This window comes from Mchenga conophoros, linkage group LG22, assembly GCF_057382185.1.
Source record: "Mchenga conophoros isolate Kocher_MC1m ecotype Shallow Benthic linkage group LG22, M_conophoros_male_GT1.1, whole genome shotgun sequence".
In the NCBI taxonomy this organism is placed as follows: Eukaryota; Metazoa; Chordata; class Actinopteri; order Cichliformes; family Cichlidae; genus Mchenga; species Mchenga conophoros.
Window position 1 is genome coordinate 756,166 of NC_140546.1, and position 20,411 is coordinate 776,576.

The 20,411-nt window shown below is 48.8% G+C and overlaps 1 protein-coding gene across 1 annotated transcript; it reads left to right on the forward strand.

Moving 5' to 3' along the window:
- The first annotated feature begins 80 nt into the window (after positions 1–80).
- LOC146548446 (phosphatidylinositol 4-kinase beta-like) lies at positions 81–20,027 on the forward strand. The gene is made up of 14 exons (XM_085263201.1): positions 81–293; positions 3,391–3,853; positions 3,992–4,446; positions 4,555–4,947; positions 5,772–5,999; positions 6,081–6,329; positions 6,414–6,520; positions 7,310–7,414; positions 7,485–7,608; positions 7,721–7,834; positions 7,913–8,064; positions 13,436–13,568; positions 14,112–14,232; positions 14,830–20,027. The coding sequence occupies exons 2-14, from the start codon at positions 3,406–3,408 to the stop codon at positions 15,009–15,011; spliced, it is 2,811 nt and encodes a 936-aa protein (XP_085119327.1). The 5' UTR covers positions 81–293; positions 3,391–3,405; the 3' UTR covers positions 15,012–20,027.
- Positions 20,028–20,411: the final 384 nt, after the last annotated feature.

The window sequence follows — 20,411 nt, forward strand, 5'->3', positions numbered from 1 at the left end:
CTGGTTTTTATTTTTTCCTCTACGTGCTTTTATTGTGTAAAGACCACCGGAAGCTCCGACAGTTATGTACAGCCTCTGTCTTTACGGATGTTGCGTCACCGCAGTTTTAAAGCAAGCCGAGCCGAGCCAGGCCACAAACCCAGAGCAGATGGACCGACCCTAAAATCCTGGACTAAGCGCGGCACCGGGACCCGGATCAAAGAACCGGACCGTACCGGGACAGCCCGGGGCGGAGCGGACTGAAGTTCGATTGTCGGAGCTTTGAAGGGGGCTGAAAGCGCCTCGGTACCCGGGTAGGTGCTGCTGACCTCGGTTCGTTTTTCCGCCTCGGCCTCTCTGTTATTGTTCGGGTTAGCTAGCTGTTAGCAGGTTCGGCAGGCCCGGGTTAGACTCCGGGCTTAAGCTGCCTCCTCCGGTTTGTTTTCATCAGCAGGGAGCGGCTCTCCTCCTCCTCTTCTTCACAGTTTGAGTTCTGCATCAGAGGCCCGATTAATCGATCCGAACCAAACAGAGTCTTTAATGTGCGCCGAGAGCGTGCGTGACGTGTCAGCAGTAACAGGGTGTTATTTAAGTACCCGTGACATGCAGTACTGTGAGTACAGGCCACAGTACCGAGTAGCAGTACCCCTCAGGGCGTTCATCAGTGACTGAGATCACATCAATGCAGGGAAATTAAAAAATGCACATAAGAACAGCAACACATCTAACAGAAGAACAAAGTAATGTGCGTGAGTGTAGGACAGACTGAACAGCTGATCGCCTACATGTGAAAATGAACCTGACAGCTGGCTGACAAACACGTCTGACACGATTCCTGCAGCTTCTCCTCTTCAGCTCTGCTCTCCTTTCACTCTTCACGTGCTCCGTTTAGTCCCACGCTGCTCCGCACAGCCAACAACCCACACAGTGGGCCACGCGTTCGGTCACTCCTCGCTCTGCTCCGGCCCAGAATCACATCTGTTTTCAATTCAGTTTAAATCACAGCAGTTTGTCTCGAGGTGCTTCACACACTAAGGAAAAGCCCTGCATTAATACAAAGAAAGGGGCGGGGCATGTGACACGACAGGGTGAACAGACCCAGTCTGTAATAATAACTAATGATTTAAAGCATCTTTGGTCTACCTGCTGTACCCTGTACAGGTGCGTCCCCAAGGGGGGCACTGGCTACCCTCCAATATTGAACAGTGTTACAGGATATTTAAAGGGTTGGTCTGCCCATTGGTGGAGCGGGGGTGGTGGCGGCTTACTGGGCCTAAGCCCGGGTTGTTTTTTCAGAAGCCCGGGGTCTTTAGGAGTGTAATTTTTTTCATAGTTGGATGCCTGACTGACAACTGTATAAAACAAAAACTACACACAATATTCGAAGCACATAGCGCACACTGTGGGAATTTAGGACTGAGCATAAATGCCCCCTAATTTTGGTATGATCCGAGCTCGGGTACTAAGCAACTGAGCACAGCACTGACGCCTGTGAGCGAGGGGAGAGAAGCTGCTGCCTGCCAGTTTGCTGCAGACAGAGGAGAGCTTAAGTTTGAGCAGGTACCAAAGCAAATCATTCGTACTGTACAAATAATGTAAATATGACGGCGAATCACGAAAGATTGATGTCAAACTGATCACTTGACCCATATTACGTTACTTGTTCTTTGAGTGAATCAACAAATGGCGAAATGAAAAGCCGAACAACAACAATGCTGCTTCTTTAGAGAGTCTCAGCTCACATGTGTCTTATATTATATCTTATATTCAGTTGTTACCCTACACGGCTAAATAAAGCACAACATCGGTTTCAGTTATGTACTGATGTAGATGGACATTAGAGGCTTCTTTCTTATACATTATGCTTTGTGTGTTCTTATATTTCTATGAAAAACAAGAGCATTTTTAATACACAGTATATTCATAGTTGAAACCAGATAGTACAAACACTGTTTTTACTGTTAAACACCAATTTAAACTTGTTTTGTTTTGGATAAATAAATATTGAAATATCTTTTGAATGAGTTAAATGTCAGAATAAAGAGAGACAGAGCTTCTATTTTTATCACTTTCATCAAATGTAGGAGCACATATACACTAAGTTTATTGTTAATTAATAAGAAACTCCAGACGATTCCATTCTGAGCTGAAGAAGCTTCTGATTGGTTCGTAGAGTCCATGTGAGTAAACTGGTGGCACAGCTGTGGACGCATATAAGACAAAACACAGAGGCTGTTTCTGTGACATGGGAACATCAGGAGATGTCAACAAAACACCAGGAAGAGAATCATGGAGCTCCATAAGTGTGGCTCAGTTTGAATACAATTTGGTGCCATTTACAAGAAATACAGACAGTTTCTCTCTTTACTCTTAAAGTTAACAAATATGTTTTTATATTTATCTAAAAAATAAACATTTAGTCTGATTTGATGTTACAATTAAAAAAGTGTTTTTATCTGAAGAGTAAATATCTGGTTTCCACTGTAGATTTGATGATGTTGGTGTTTGGCTTGATTGTCAGCACAGAGAGGAAGAGAGAGAGAGAGGGGGGAGGGAGGGAGAGAGAGAGAGAGAGAGAGAGAGGGGGGAACGGAGAGAGAGGGGAACGGAGAGAGAGGGGAACGGAGAGGGAGAGAGAGAGAGAGAGAGGGGAACGGAGAGGGAGAGAGAGAGAGAGAGGGGAACGGAGAGGGAGAGGGAGAGAGAGAGAGAGAGGGGGGAGGGAGAGAGAGAGAGAGAGAGAGAGAGGGGAACGGAGAGGGAGAGAGAGAGGGAGAGGGGAACGGAGAGGGAGGGGGAGAGAGAGAGAGAGGAACGGAGAGGGAGGGGGAGAGAGAGAGAGAGGAACGGAGAGGGAGGGGGAGAGAGAGAGAGAGGGGAACGGAGAGGGAGAGAGAGAGAGAGAGAGAGAGAGAGGGGAACGGAGAGAGAGAGAGAGAGAGAGAGAGAGGGAGAGAGAGAGAGGGGAACGGAGGGGGAGAGGGAGAGAGAGAGAGGGGAACGGAGAGGGAGAGAGAGAGAGGGGAACGGAGAGGGAGGAGCAGGTGAGACACACCTGTTGGTTGTTTACCTGGAGCATCTCTGTATCTGTGTCCTCGTGTGTGTCGTTCCCAGTGTTTCTTTTCAGGTTTGTTACTTTTCAAACTACATTTATTAAGTTTTGCTTGTTTGCACAACAAGGATAAATAATTATACAAACTTTTCGCCTTGAGGCGACTGTTGTTGTGATCTGACGCCATATAAATAAAATTGAATTCCTGTAAAACAGGAAGTATGACAAGCTGAAGCCAGGAGGAGTCATGTGACCTCATCCTCGCTGTGTGTGTTGGGGGGTAAACAGGTAGGGGGAGGGGCGACCTCGAATCCTCTCAGCTGTGTCATGTGACTCGTGCTCTCTCTGTCTCTCTGTAGGACTCCTCTTCCAAAATGGCCGACGCCGAAGGGTCCCCGGCTGTGCGCTCGCTCCGCCTTTCCCACTCTGCGCAACCCCCTCCCCCCGCCTCGTCCTCCTCTCCTACCACGTTCTCCTGCCCCTCCTCCCCCTCCAGCGCCTCCTCTTCCTCATCCTCCTGCTCTGAGAGTTCCTCAGACTTCCTCACTCACCATCACCATCATCATCACCGTCACGCTCGCCCTCAGCTGCAGCTGCCTCCGCCCACCCACGGGGATCAGGCCTCCTCTCCCAGCGCCAGCCCCCGCAGCTCCTCCCCTAGTGGGAGCATCGGCAGCACCTGCAGCCTCGGTAGCAGCAGCGCCAGCGAGGGCATCGGCAGCGGAGGCACGTCGAGCGGTGGCGGCGACCAGCGAGGACCAAGTCCTCCGCTGGACGTCATCTCAGAGGACGCCATGGAGATGGACCTAGGTGTCGAGCAAGGTAACAAGGAGAGGAAACTGTTTTCCAAAATATTCACTGCTTAGGATGAATCTGGAGCGAGGTGTGGGTGGGGCCACAGTTGCTACACCTCTACATCCTCCGCCAGTTTTGATCGATTTCTCTGTTCTGCTGTTCCAGTCATCGACCCGGAGGTGGCGCTGAAGGCGTGCCAGGAAGTGCTCCTTAAAGTCAAACTGCAGGATGATCAGCGGCAGCACCCAGCAGATGTGGCAGAGCGCGGCGCCGTGACCCAGCTCATCAGCCCAGATGCCGGCTCCATCAAAGAGGAAGATGAGGAAGACACTGACACGCCGTCCCAGCCCGACCCGCGTCCTTCGGCTCGGCCAGAACCTTTCTCGCCACCGTCGTCATCAAAGCAGTCGTGGCTGCTGCGCCTGTTCGAGTCCAAGCTGTTTGACGTCTCCATGGCGATTTCCTACCTGTACAAGTCAAAGGAGCCGGGTGTGCAGGCGTACATCGGGAACCGCCTCTTCAGCTTCCCGGACAGCGAGGTCGATTTCTACCTGCCGCAGCTGCTCAACATGTACGTGCACATGGACACAGAGGTGGGCGACGCCATCCGACCGTACCTGGTGAGTCCCTAAGTTTAAGCTAGCTCAGCTAACGTTAGCTAGAGAACGGGTCGGTGACCCGCTGTGTCACAGTCGGGGGGTTCTCACGCAGGTGTTTGTGTCCGGCAGATCCACCGCTGCAGCGCCAGCATCACATTCTCGCTGCTCTCTGCCTGGCTGCTCGGTGCCTACTCCTCCGACATGCATATCTCCACCCAGCGCCACTCCAGAGGAACCAAACTCCGAAAGCTCATCTTGTCCGACGAGCTCAACCCCGCCCCATCTGACAGCCCCGCATCCTCGCCGTCTCACCGTCGCCATCGCCATCACAGACACGATGGCAGCAACGCCGAGGCCTCTTCCATGTTTGGCCCTGGACAGGGACAAGCCGAGGTGTTTGTTTCCCCGTCCAGGAGGACCCACCAGAGATCCAAGTCGGATGCCACCATGGCGAGCAATGGACCTGGTGCTGGTCTCCGACGGACTGGCAGTAACCCAAAAGTGGAGGCGGTCCACGAAGAGGTGAGCCAGAGATTCTCTCGGGTGGTGCCGTTCCTCTAGAGCAGGGGTGGGCAGCTCCAGGCCTCCAGGGGCTGGTGTCGTGCAGGTTTTAGATCTCACCCTGGGTCAACACACCTGAATCACATGATTAGTTTATTACCAGGCCTCTGGAGAACCTCCTGTTGAGGAGGTCGACAGCGGTGTTGGATCAAGGACACATCTAAAACCTGCAGGACACCGGCCCCCGAGCCCTGGAGTTGGACACTGCTGCTCTAGAGTCAAAGGCTATTCAGAAAAGCATAAAATCAAACATGACTTTTAAAAACACCAGTATAGGCTTTCAAGGCCTACAAGTTAAAAACTACATTTTCCGCAAAAATGACGTCACTTCCGGTTTCGTGCAGGTAATGGCGGACATGCGATCGTTCGCGCTGACGACTGTTTCAATGTGGGAAGTGTTACGAACAGCTGATCGGATCGGCAAAGTGTGTTTCTGGAATATTACGTTTTTGTTCCTGCAAGAGCTTTTTATGCAATTTTTGCAAAGCTATATGTGGAAGGCAACCGTGACCGAGGACAAGCTGATGGCATCAGATGTAAGAACAACTCCTCCGGTTTCATATGCAAAACAAATTATTGCGCTAGCTTACACGGTTCAGATTCTACAGGGATTTAAAAATAGTTGTGCAAAACGGCGCGTGCCCGCTCCTACTGGCTTTAAAGGGTTAAACGGCCCATTCGAGCTATCGATGAGTCACTCACATGCCTCTGTGGGCGGAGCATCAGGGAACGTGTGTGTGTGGTTAGAAACTATGACTCTCTGTGGGTGTTTCGTGCGTCTGCAGCCCGAGCGTCTCCGTCCTCAGAGGGAGTTCATCAAGTCTCTGCTGTGCATCGGGAAGCGTCTCGCCACGCTGCCCACCAAAGAGCAGAAGACCCAGCGTCTGATCTCCGAGCTGTCGCTGCTCAACCACAAGCTGCCGGCCCGAGTGTGGCTGCCCACCGCCGAGCACCAGCACCACGTCTGCAGGGTCCCCCACACGCAGGCCGTGGTCCTAAACTCCAAGGACAAGGTGACCTCCGGTGTACCCGCCACATGTGCCAGAGAACATCTGTCCAATGTCCTCTGACTGCTGCTCCTTCTCCTCCTTTAGGCTCCATACATCATCTACGTGGAGGTGTTGGACTGCGACAGCTTCGAGACGTCTCCCGTTCCCGTTCGCATCCCAGAGACGCGGATACGCTCGGCCCGCTCCGCGGAGAACCTGGACTGCAGCACCGCAGCTAATGGCAGCAGTGGTATGACATCGGAACACAGAACGGGAAGTTTCTCCACCGTCCCAAACTACGACAACGACGACGAGGCGTGGGCCACCGATGATATCGGGCAGCTGCAGGTGGAGGTATGTGAAAGCGTCGGCATACTGCCTGCAGTAACCCTGTGTACTCTGTCCTCCCGAAGCACAGTAACAAGCATGTGTTTGCAGATGGAGGCTCAGACCAGCAGCAGCGACAACATCAGTCAGTTTTCAGTCGACAGCATCACGAGTCTGGAGAGCAAAGAGCCGGTGTTCATCGCCGCCGGAGACATCAGGTAAACAGCGGGTTACCCTCCACAGGCGGAGGTTAGAAGCAGAAACGTGGGAACACCAGTGCTGTTTCAGGGCAGTTCAAACGAAATATTACGCCGTGTTACCCGTGGTAAGCTACGTGTAACACAAGCTAGTGTTGGTTCTGCCCAGCACGACGCCAACGTGCATGTCGGCGCTTCATGTTTACAATTTAGCGTTTCCAGGCTGTTGGCGGCCGCGGTCTCACTGTTGCTGATGCCCGCTCACTTGCAGCTTTCTGCTCTCAGCTCCTCCCCCCTTTAGGCCTTGGCGTGCTGCTCAAACAGGAGCCTCTGAGCAGCCTCGCCCACTGAACACCACCCCTCCCTAGAAGCTGAGCCACAGACCACACCCCTCCACACTACAATTATGTGTTTGTAGTTTCAGTAAATTCAAGCTATAAAGGAGCTCCACAGGAATATTGAGCTGCGTTCAAAAATAACTACCAGCAACAAAATGTGATCTGAAGTTGTTTTTAAAGTAATTAAAACAATAAAGGAACCGCACCTACATAGACTGGACCTTTTTGTTAGTTATTAGTTTCCCCATAGAAGCTTTCTTTGTAGTTGCCATATTGATAGGACACCAACATCACCTGGTGTGCAGATGTAATTATGATGAGTTGTTGTCACTGTCCAGGAGTGTAGATCTCTGAAGAGCAGCACGTTCAGGAACTCTTCTTTCTGAGGATGAAATGGCCTGAGCAGTCCCGTGAAGCTTCGATCTTCAGCTGTGCGTTCTGCCGTGACGTTCCGACCTGGTTTGTTTTTCAGACGGCGGCTATCGGAGAACCTTGCTCACACTCCCACCGCATTCAGGAGGGACCCCGAGGACCCGTCGGCTGTTGCCCTCAAAGAGCCCTGGGAGGAGAAAGTCAGGTGGGTTTGTGAAGCCGAGCAGGGGAACGCTCCACAACGTCTTCCTCGCGCTAACGCCGTTTGTGTTCAGGCGGATCCGAGAGGCGTCTCCGTACGGCCACCTGCACACCTGGAGGCTGCTGTCGGTCATCGTGAAGTGTGGGGACGATCTGAGGCAGGAGCTGCTGGCCTATCAGGTCCTCAGACAGCTGCAGGTACAGACGCAGTACAGACACATGCACACAACGGTACAGATGCAGATACAGACGCAGTCTCCGTGTGGTTAAACTGCTTCCATGTTGAAGCCGAGTCTGTTTCCTTGGTCAGTCCATCTGGCAGCAGGAGCGCGTTCCTCTGTGGATCAAACCCTACAAAATCCTCGTCATGTCTTCAGACAGCGGGATGATCGAGCCCGTCCTCAACGCCGTCTCCCTGCACCAGGTACACAGGGGATTCTGGGAAAGTTAGTTGTCTTTGTCTATGAGACTGAAACGCAGTTTTCGTGTGTGTGTCCTCCAGGTGAGGAAGCAGAGTCAGCTGTCGCTGCTTGACTACTTCCTGCAGGAACACGGCAGCTTCACCACAGAGGCCTTCCTCACCGCTCAGAGGAACTTCGTGCAGAGCTGCGCCGGCTACAGCCTCATCTGCTACCTGCTGCAGGTCAAAGACAGGTGAGACATTCATAAAAGTTAAACAGTGACCGTTATCCCTGCTGATGAGGTTAAGACTGCTGCCTTGAGTGAGGACGGGTCTGTGGATTCGGAGGACTTTACATCAGTGATTACTAGCAACCTCAGCACATGCATTGAGAATATTGCCCCATTAAATGCTGCAAAAAAGCCAGCGATAGTGCACTACCAGATGAGCTGAAAGAGCTCCACGCTTGCTTTAACACCCTTAACACCAACCAACATTGAGCAATTCTACCGCAAGGTCCTGACGAGGACTAAGCCCCGAAAGCCCTGAACATCTAATAAAGAAACATAAAGAAACCTTCCAGGTCCTTTACATCCCTGCAGTTTGCATATCATCAGAACCGTTCTACTGAAGACTGTCAATGCAGCCCTCTATACATCCACCTGTACACCTGTACATCCACCTATACACCTATACAGTTATACATCCACCTGTACACCTATACAGTTATACATCCACCTATACACCTATACAGTTATACATCCACCTGTACACCTGTACATCCACCTGTACATCCACCTATACACCTGTACATCCACCTATACACCTGTACATCCACCTATACATCCACCTATACACCTGTACATCCACCTATACATCCACCTATACACCTATACAGTTATACATCCACCTATACTTCCGGCGCCCCCCGTGTGCGGCAGCCTGTTACAGCAGCTCTGCTCATTCTGAGTTTCTTTCTTTCTTATCTTTTCTTCTCGTAATTTTTTATAACTAACGTATCAGTAATTAGACTCTGCAACCATGTTCTACCGTTTTGTGCTAGTTCTGGTCGTTTTTCTTAGTTTATTTCTACTTTTTTCACGCGTGTCTGGGGACCCAGAGCAGGGATCCTTTGTTTACAGTAAGGATCAGCTGTTAGCGCTGCGTCCCACAGCGGTACTGCCGGCGGACAGACCCGACATTCCCAGCGAGCTGAGGAGGAAAAGACGGGGGTGTCGTGCTGGGAAGGAGCGCCGTCGCCCGAGAAGGAGACGTTATCGACCATCTCTTCCTTCTGTAATTATTGGAAACGTAAGATCTTTGCCCAATAAGATGGATGAGCTCACGTCGCTAACCTGGTCACAGAGGGAGTACCGGCAATGTAGCATCATGATGCTAACGGAGTCGTGGCTAACACCGCTAACTCCGGACACAAGCGTGACACTACCGGGATTCCAGCTGCTGCGAGCGGACAGGACCAGAGACAGCGGTAAGAGGAAAGGAGGGGGACTGGCAGTTTTTGTGAATGACAGATGGTGTAACCCTGGGCACATCACTGTGAAAGAACAACTCTGCAGCAGAGACATTGAGCTGTTAGCCGTTAGCATGCGTCCGTACTACCTGCCCCGGGAGTTCTCGCATGTTATCGCAATAACAGCGTATGTCCCCCCCTCGGCCAACGCGGATGCAGCCTGTGACACTCTCCACTCAGTGGTCAGCAGACTGCAAACACAATCTCCGAGAGCCCTTCTCATAATATCAGGGGACTTCAATCATGCCTCACTGGACTCCACACTGCCCACCTTCACCCAGTATGTGACCTGCTCAACCAGAGACAATAAAACACTGGACTTACTGTATGCCAATGCAGAAGAGGCATACAGTTCATCACCTCTCCCTCCCCTGGGCAGATCTGATCACAACCTGGTGCACCTTGTCCCTGTGTATGAGCCCTTAGTGCGCAGGGAGCCACCAGCCACCTGCACAGTGCAGAGATGGTCAGAGGAGAGCGAGGAGGCTCTTAAGGACTGTTTTGAGTCGACTGTGTGGGAGGTGATCTGTGACGACCATGGAGAGGACATCGACAGCCTTACTACATGCATTACTGACTATATTAATTTCTGTGTGGATAACACCGTACCTACCAGGACTGTACGGTGTTTCTCCAACAACAAACCTTGGATTACCCCAGAAATTAAAGCTGTCCTCAAGCAGAAGAGGAGGGCCTTCAAATCCAAAGACAAAGAGGAGTTGAAAAGGGTGCAGAGAGAGTTGAGGGGACTGATAAGGAATGGGAAGGACAGCTACAGGCAGAAGATGGAGAACCAGCTTCAGCAAAACAACGTTGGTGAAGTCTGGAGAGGCCTCAGAACCATCTCGGGCCACAAACAGCAGAACTCTCTGCCTGGGAGGGATGTGAGATGGGCAAATGAACTGAATCATTTCTTCAACAGATTTCATTCAGCCATGAGGCAGTCTGCAACATCAGCTGCAGACTCACCCACCCCCACTGCTGCTGTTCCACCTCAGACACTTCACACCTCCTCTATTCACCCTGCTCACTCCCCCCGACCCCCAACAACAGCATCCAATACACACTCAACACAAGGCTCCAGCCTGTCTCTCTCAACCACCCAGGTTAGGAGGGAACTGAGGAGGATTAATGGCAAGAAGGCAGCGGGTCCAGATGGCATCAGCTCGAGGGTCGTCAGGTCCTGCGCAGACCAACTGTGTGGGGTGATGGAGCACCTCTTCAGCCTGAGCCTGAGGTTGGGAAGAGTCCCACAGCTCTGGAAAACCTCCTGTGTTGTACCAGTGCCAAAGACTTCACGCCCCAAGGACCTCAACAGCTACAGGCCGGTGGCTCTGACATCCCACCTGATGAAGACCCTGGAGCGGTTGGTCCTGGCTCAGCTTCGGCGCCTAATAAGCTCATCACTGGACCCACTTCAGTTTGCCTACCAGCCTGGCATTGGAGCGGATGATGCCGTCATTCACCTCCTACATCGTTCCCTCGCTCACCTGGAGACCGCTGGAAGCACTGTGAGAATCATGTTCTTTGATTTCTCCAGTGCCTTCAACACTATTCTTCCCTCGGTTCTGAAGGACAAGCTGGTGAACTCTGGAGTGGACCATCACCTCACTACCTGGATCCTGGACTACCTCACCGACCGACCACAGTATGTGAGGACTCAGGGCTGTGTGTCGGACAGGGTCGTCTGCAGTACGGGGGCCCCACAGGGAACGGTTCTGGCTCCGTTCCTCTTCACCATCTACACTGCAGACTTCTCCCACAATTCCACCCAGTGCTTCCTGCAGAAGTTCTCTGATGACTCTGCAATAGTCGGCCTCATCACTGATGGGGACGACAAGGAGTACAGAGGTCTGACTCAAGACTTTGTGGACTGGTGCCAGCTGAACTACCTCCAGATCAACGCCAGTAAAACCAAGGAACTGGTGGTAGACTTCCGCAGGCACAAGCATTCTCCACTGCAACCACTGAACATCCAGGGTATGGACATTGAGGCTGTGGACAGCTACAGGTACCTTGGTGTTCATCTGAACAACAGACTGGACTGGACTCATAACTCAGACGCCCTCTACAGGAAAGGGCAGAGCAGGCTGTACCTGCTGCGGAGACTCAGGTCGTTTGGAGTGGAGGGCCCACTCCTGAAGACCTTCTATGACTCTGTGGTGGCTTCTGCTATCTTTTATGGTGTGGTCTGCTGGGGCGGCAGCATCTCTGCTGGGGACAGGAAGAGACTGAACAGGGTGATCCGAAGGGCCAGCTCTGTTCTAGGATGCCCTCTGGACCCAGTGGAGGTGGTGAGTGACAGGAGAATGGCGGCTAAGCTGTCATCCCTGATGGACAACGTCTCCCAGCCCATGCAGCAGACTGTGACAGCACTGAGCAGCTCCTTCAGTGGGAGACTGCGGCACCCACGGTGTGGGACGGAGAGATTTCACAGGTCTTTCCTCCCCACTGCTGTCAGACTCCACAACAAAGACTTTAACTGAACAAACACACACATCCACACATGTGCAATAACACTAAGTGCAATAATCTTTTCTGGCATCGTTGTATTTTTACTCAGTTGTATATAGCATTCGTATTCTATTTTTATCTTATTGTATATTTATTTTATTCTACTGTATATAGTATATTATTTTATTCTATTCTGTACAGCTGTGTACTGTATTTATTCTTATTGTATTCTAATTTTTGCGTCATAACTTTTGCACTGTCCACTTCCTGCTGTGACAAAACAAATTTCCCACGTGTGGGACTAATAAAGGTTATCTTATCTTATCTTATCTTATACACCTGTACATCCACCTGTACACCTGTACATCCACCTATGCATCCATCTATACTCCTATACATCCACCTATGCATCCATCTATACACCTATACAGTTATACATCCACCTGTACACCTGTACATCCATCTATACACCTATACAGTTATACATCCACCTGTACACCTGTACATCCATCTATACACCTATACACCTATACATCCATCTATACAGTTATACATCCACCTGTACACCTGTACATCCATCTATACACCTATACACCTATACATCCATCTATACAGTTATACATCCACCTGTACACCTGTACATCCATCTATACACCTATACACCTATACATCCATCTATACAGTTATACATCCACCTATACACCTGTACATCCACCTGTACACCTGTACATCCACCTATGCATCCATCTAAACACCTATACAGTTATACATCCACCTATACACCTGTACAGTTATACATCCACCTATACAGTTATACATCCACCTATACACCTGTACATTTATACATCCACCTATACACCTGTACAGTTATACATCCACCTATACAGTTATACATCCATCTATACAGTTATACATCCATCTATACACCTATACAGCTATACATCCACCTATACACCTGTACAGTTATACATCCACCTATACACCTGTACAGTTATACATCCACCTATACAGTTATACATCCATCTATACACCTATACAGCTATACATCCATCTATACAGTTATACATCCACCTATACACCTGTACATCCACCTATAAACCTATACACCTATACATCCACCTATACACCTGTACATCCACCTATACACCTATACACCTATACATCCATCTATACAGTTATACATCCACCTATACAGTTATACATCCACCTATACACCTATACAGCTACACATCCATCTATCCATCATGTGTTATGGGAACTGCACCACCAGGGCGGGACAGCAGGCTCTACAGGCTGTCATTACAGCATCACGGTCCATGTGTGGGATTGCTTTCCCATCACTGGAGGGGACGCCTTATAACAACGGGGTCCTAAAGAGGCACCCCCTCCCCCCACAGCACACACTGCAGTCACCTGTACATCTACATTGAAATCCTGCAGACTCTACTTTCTGACCACTCTCAGCTCTTTCCTATACAGTGCTTGCTCTATTTTTCTATGCTTTTTTTAAAAAGTGTGACTTTTGTATATATTTGATTTATTTGTGTGTAGAGAAGGTAAGAATTTCCTTGCTTAGCTCTGCAGCATGTAGAGAATCCTACATGCCAATCGTTCGGTAACACCTCGTCTGATCCCCACAGGCACAACGGGAACATCCTGCTGGACTCCGAGGGCCACATCATCCACATCGACTTTGGCTTCATCCTCTCCAGCTCTCCTCGCAACCTCGGCTTCGAGACATCTGCCTTTAAGCTGACCTCGGAGTTCGTGGACGTGAGTAGAAACAGCCTGAGGATGTGTTGGAGGGAGATGATCCCGGGCAGAGGTTGATCACAATTTTGGGCTCAGGTGTAGTCTCCTGATATTTACCTGTCACTGAGAACAGACCAGCACGCAGATAGAGGGCTGCCCTGCACGTCTGGATGGGATTTTTAGCCACTCAAAGCCGACTCTCTGCTGACTCGTAGATGAATCGTTCATTTTGTTTTTGGAACTTCAAAGTTGCTAAGGATCCTTTCTGGTGTCCGACAGCTGTCAGCAGCAGGATCAGGAGATCCCACATGTTCTGTTCAGCATTGAGCCCTCAGCACCGCCGGTCACAGCCGGCTCGGTCGTGGTTTCTCAGCCGGGCGCTGCAGAGGTTTAGTTTTGATTTGGATGAATTTCTGTTTGATTCACGCGTGGATCGCTGAAGGACTCTAGAAATCGGGGTTTCATGGCTCCTGATGACAGAAGCTTTTATTTTGGTGGAAGAAAAGCTTCCTGTGGAGTTTAGCATGGTGGCTGTCCTGATGCCCGGTGTTTGCTGTGTTTCAGGTGATGGGTGGGCTGAACGGAGATATGTTCAACTACTACAAGATGCTGATGCTTCAGGGTCTCATCGCAGCCAGGAAGCACATGGAGAAGGTGCTGCAGATCGTGGAGATCATGCAGCAAGGTAACACCATTGCGCCTTTCTTACAGCTGAAAACGGCACACACGCGCGGCCTAAGCCTAACCCCGTATTTACAGCTGTAAGTACGAGTCGCAGACAGTCTTAGTCTGTAGGACGGGGATACTTTCTGTTCCACATCATCAGGGAACAGGTCCGGCCACAAAGTTCGTCCCTGCTGAAAACTCCAAACTTTTTATTATCCAGAACAAAAGTTCATGTTTGAGTTTGTGCAGATGATGCAGCGAGTCACACTCCACCTAACTCCAGGCAGCAGAGGCCAAGCTAGCAGACAGCTAGCAGCTGCAGCCTACAGCCGGTTTTTGCAAATTTCACTATTCAGTGATATTAGAGTCATTACGGAAACTGCCAACACTGCGTCACAGCAGCCCGGCAAGACAAAGGTTAAGGAGTTCTCTTATTGGCCCCTATAACCCTCGCAGTGAAGCTGCAACAACAAACTCATTCCTGCGTCACATCGTAGCGCTGTCGGCGACTCGGGTGGAGGTCCAGAGTGCACGAATTGACCGGTGTGGGTTTAAGGACGTGTTTGCCAGTCAGCTGTTAACAAAGTTGTTGTGCACTCTTATTTTAACCCCACAGGTTCCCACCTGCCGTGCTTCCACGGCTCGAGCACCATCCGTAGCCTGAAGGACCGTTTCCACATGTCTCTGACAGAGGAGCAGCTGCAGCTGCTGGTGGAGCAGCTCGTGGACGGGTCCGTGCGCTCCATCACCACCAAACTCTACGACTCCTTCCAGTATGTCACCAACGGCATCATGTGACCCGTCTGGACTGAGCGACGGCGGTGGCCGGAGCCGGCAGACGTTTCGCTGCGCCGCCGCCTGATTGGATTCGATGGAGCCGCCTCGTCACCGTCATCGGGGTCGAAGCGGCTGCTGGAAGACTCGATAGAGACGGAAACCACTTCATCACATCGTTTATGGATTTACATCTGCAGCTAATCGAAGCGACAGCACGGCAGATTCGACTTCCTGCTGCTCGTCACACGGAAATGCGTGAACTCGTCACTGCTGTCGACTTTATTAACCAGCTCATAATCACTACTAAACTGCCCAGCAGCAGAGCGTTTACAGACACAACCACCACTACTTCACCCATCCCTCAGCTAAAAACAGCTCAATGTTTCCGATTCCACGTCTGTTGACAGGAAAACGTCTGAGAAAGGCGTTTTGTGCTTTCCAGCAAACATCCTGTAATTACAGAAGCTCCTTTTCCAAAGATAAAAGTCTCGTAATCGTAAGCCCGAGATTCCAGAAGGCGCCCTCTTTTTCCTCCCAACTTGTCGTAGTTTAAAGTGGACTCAGAGGAGAAATCTGCAGTAACTCGAGGGTGAGCCCGAGGACGCGTCTGACTGGGTCGGCACGAACCTTCTCTTGACGTTTAAATGAAGTCCGAGTGGACGCGAACACCAGCAGAGGTCGAAGGAGTTTGCTCTCCGAATCAGAATGGCTACGAGGAAAAAGCACAACGTGAACTCAGCGTTCTCGGCACGCTCACAGAAAGGCTGACGTATCCACCCTCCTTTACAGATTATCGCTTTATCTTCCAGCAGCATTCCTGTTTTCACCAGACATTTCTCACAGCTCATCGTCAGCCTTGTCCCGACATTTTTAGCAACTGTAAGTGCGTCGAGGTTTGGGCAAGCTCAAATTCTTTTGTCCTGAACGTCCATTAGCCTGAGCCAGTGACCACTGCTGCTCATTTTCCTGTTTTATTTCATTGTATTTCACTTTTTCCTAAACTGTTATTTTACCACTTTAGCTCATTTTTCTTTCCCAAATATCTATTTAGCTGTTTGGTTTTTAACAGAGTCACTGTCATGCTAGCTATGCTAATGGAGAATTACTCACAGACTGTGGAGGAGCAAAGTCCAGAATATTTATTAGAAATATGGCCATTACTATAATAAACTACATTATTATTTTTTAATTACTAGGGGAGATGTCTTTTTAAGCTAATGTTCCTGTACTAGCTAACAAAATTAATACCTAATAATGGATTGGATTTATATAGCGCTTTTCAAGGCACCCAAAGCGCTTTACAATGCCACTATTCATTCACTCTCACATTCACACACTGGTGGAGGCAGCTACAGGTGTAGCCACAGCTGCCCTGGGGCAGACTGACAGAAGCCAGGCTGCCATATCGCGCCATCGGCCCCTCTGGCCAACACCAGTAGGCAAGTAGGGTAAAGTGTCTTGCCCAAGGACACAATGACCAGGACAGAGAGCCCAGGGATCGAACCGGCGACCTTCCGGTTACAGGTGCGATTCCCAACCCCCTGAGCTACGGTCACCTAGCTAAGGCTAATCAAAGAAATAAATGAGTCCTGTCCTCATTTCCTAATAACATTACTCTTTCACTGCTGTAGTATACAGCTTATGCTCTCTCACTAGCTAATAACCACTAAACTACTAGCAGCAGAGAGTATACGTTTATTATACACTTAAGTTGATTCTTCCCTCATTGCAGTTTGTTGGCAATTAACCTGACAGTGTCTTGGCTAAAACTTTTCGCCAAGTTACTTTTTTTTATTTATTCCTCTCTAAAATAAGTACGTTTTGTAACAAGATAACAAACACGCCATTTTAGTTGCTGTCTCTCTATAAGCCTACTTTCGTCTGATTGGCTGACTTGCAGTAGTCTGTAGAGGGGCAGCACTTTCTTCTGAACTGCACTTTCCGTTTAAACCTTTGACCAACTAGCATCAGCACAAAAAACACAGTAAGTTGCCTTTGAGAGCTTTTATAAAACAGTTTTGTCTTGTTAGTGTAAGAAAATACTAAACCTTTATCAATGTGACGAGTGTCTGGTGAATTTTTTTTTATTTTATTTTAATGTTTGTTACAACATCTTTTTAGGTCCAATTTCAATTTCTGAAAAAAAGTTACTGAAGTTTTGTTGTTCATGTGTTTCTGTCAACTCGGTGCACATGCTAGAAATTATACAGTGACAATGTCAGTGTACAGTAAGTGGCCGTTCTGAGCCAAAGGGTTCTTATCAGGAGAAGTATACTTATTATTATCACTTTGGACTAAACGCGTTATTGTTATGTGAGTCTGTATTTACGTACTAAGAGCTCAGCAGTGTTCCTCTCTGATTGGCCCCAATTCCCTTGGTTAATGCTGGCCAGTCAGAAGAGGCGGTTCTGTGCACGCCGAGCTTGGGTTCTTTGAGACTGACGATCAGTTTCCTGAACACGTGAATGTTTTAGACGTGTTCTCGCTGTTGAGCGAAAGCTAGCGGTTTTAGCAGCTGCTGCTGATGTCGCTCTAATGCTGGAACACTGGCTTTATTTCAGCGTCTTACACATAGAAACGGCTTCCTGTGTATTTCTACACAGCACCTCTACCTGACGCACTAAATGAGAACGTTTCGGATAGCGTTTGCTAGCTAACAGTTGTCATTTCTGTAAATAGCAACTTTCCCCGCTGTTTAAGGGCAGCAGCAGTTCACTGGAGGCTGGCTTTGAGCTGCAGTTCCAGTTATGACTGAAATCAAACATAAAGCATTTTTACAGCTAGCTAAACGGTAAGCTAATGCAGCGTTACATTTGTAGAGATGAGCAGTTAACTGATTACATAGCTGGAGCTAATTTCAGTGAAAGAAGTGTTATAGTGGCAGTTTCCTCTAAAACGATTAAAATATAATTTTACTCTCAGATGCACTTGATTATTAGCAGGTAGCAAGACACAAAATCTTTCCAATTTGGTTAGTTATTCCACACGAATGGTAATCAGCTAACATCAGGTCGGGGCTAAAATCTGGTCACCTGACGCTCGGACATTATGACAGTTTTATTTTCTGTTTTGTTTTTATTCTTGTTTATTAGTGAATGTTTAACTGTGAAAAGGGGGACGCTGAGCCGGCGGACAGTGAACTGGGTCTTTCTGGAATAAAGCCAGTGTTTGTAGTAGTTTTCTGACCACTGTAAAAGGACAACCACAGTTCTGTTGTCGTGAACGCAGCGCCACGTTACCGTCTGCTAACTAGCTCACTATTTTACGTGCAGCTGTGTCTAAAGTTTACCAGATTAGCAAACGCTCTTTGCATTCTTTGTCGTTCGTTATTTGTGAATCTGTACACGAACCGAGTTTGTTTCCCGTGAGAAAAATCGATGCCTTGAGACGTACAGAAGGTACAAACTTATCAATGCAACAGGAGGGACGGTGGGACCTCAGAAGTGCTTTTTATATCCTCGGTTTGACGGCTCCAGGGACAAGTTTCAACACTCCAGTACCCCTCGCTCATCTGCATTTATTTACATTTCAAGTCCCGTCTCCTACAGAGGGGCTCTTTAAAATGTAAAATCATTGGGGAGTGATACTGCTGTTTGACAAGCTGGAGACGCCCGTAAAGTCGAGCCAAATGATGGGTTAGTTGCAGTTTGGAGGCTAGTGGGGAGAACGGATGGTTGAAACTCATCCCTGCCGCTGAACATCCTCATTGCCTTTCTGTCATCAGCTCTGAACACAGTCAGTGTGAAAAAGTGCATTTATGAAACGTTTCTGTCGTTTGTGAGGATTCTTTGTTGTTAATATTTTACTAAAACACGGAGTCATACAGCAGCCATGTTAGTGTTTGGTTTTTGAGGAATTTCTATGGGAAATGCTAACGACGCTAACGTCACGGTCAACGATACTTTTCACTGTGTGAAGAAACATTATATGAAAACACTTTGAGTGATTTCTGAGGTAATTCACAAACAGCATCATCTCAGGAGACGGGAGGAGGACGCGTGAGATCAACAAGTCATTTACCCCAAATCATACCGCGTGCTTATGAAGTCGGATTATGTGGAAAAGCACTTTTATATGAAGATTAGTGTAAATAAACGAGAGCGGTGGGGTCCATGAAGCCACTGAATCATGAGGTTGACTTTATGTACTCCTGGTGATTGGGCACTCAAACACTATTGGCCCTCTCCTGCAGCTGTTGTTAGGCTACGTTCACTCTGCAGGTCTTACAGCTCAATTCTGATTTTTGGATCAAATCCGATTTCTTTGTCTGCTTGTTCACACTACAAATAAAATGTGACAGCAAACGCGCTCTAGTGTGAACCCTGAAAGCAGCCGCATGCGCAAAGGAAGACGTCACACACAACGCGCTCTGTTTAGACCCAGAGCAACAGTATGTTTGACTGTTTCAGACTTTACGTTTCCCAATTTTGCTTTAAGTTATAAAGTTATTGTGTTATCTACATTTGGCCTAATAATGATCCTTATTGCTGTTTCAGAGGAGCGCTGCTTCAAAGGATAGCTGCAGATTTCTGTCAGAATCTGCAGATTATACAGTACAAAGAAAATGTTCACGTTTCTCCAACATTGTTCCCAACAGTTTCACTGGATGGCCAGGAAGCGTTCACGATGTCTTCTCTGGCGCTGATAATTGGCGTCCGTCTTGTGTCAGTGACGTAAAAGACGTATTTAATGCGACATGACCATTAAACAGCAGTCGCTTTCTGAAACATCAGATACGTATCAGATTCAGGACCACATACGAAAGTGACCCAGATCGGATTTGTGCCGTTCACACTGCCACACTACGATCGGATACACGTCGCACAGGGTCAAAGAAGTCGGATTTGATGCGCTTTCGCCTGCAGTGTGAACGTAGCCCAAGTCTGCATCTCTGCAGCGACGTGCATTAATGTGTTGAATCGTTAAGATCCAGCTGACGACTGGAGGTGTGTCCCCGTTTCTCATCATGTAGAGTCCATCTGTCACGTCCTGACTAACTGCATGGCAACTTATTCAATAAACCTGAAACCTGCTTCTGACCTGCACCTGTGTGCTTTCTCAGTGTGTAAGATACTTACTGGTTTTAAATCACTTTTCTAACTGGTGCATAATTAACTTCAAAGAGAGTCAAATCTGAAATTTCGCATCTCATATTTTATGTTTACGAACATCTACACCAGAGGTGTCCAACTCCAGGCCTCGAGGGCCGGTGTCCTGCAGGTCTTAGATGTGTCCTTGATCCAACACGGATGATTTAAAATGTCCTGCAGTTCTCCAGAAGCCTGGCAATGAATTAATCATGTGATTCAGGTGTACTGACCCAGGGTGAGCTCTAAACCCTGCAGGACACCGGCCCTCGAGGCCTGGAGTTGGACGCCTCTGATCTGAAAGACTCTTCTCTTTAAAGTAAGAAAATAACAA

Excerpts from the sequence above, each read along its gene's own strand:
- LOC146548446 (XM_085263201.1), top strand. The coding sequence starts at position 3,406 with ATGGCCGACGCCGAAGGGTCCCCGGCTGTGCGCTCGCTCCGCCTTTCC. Across the intron at positions 6,000-6,080 it reads TCCTAAACTCCAAGGACAAG|GCTCCATACATCATCTACGT; the intron begins GTGACCTCCGGT and ends CTCCTCCTTTAG. Across the intron at positions 13,569-14,111 it reads TGACCTCGGAGTTCGTGGAC|GTGATGGGTGGGCTGAACGG; the intron begins GTGAGTAGAAAC and ends GCTGTGTTTCAG.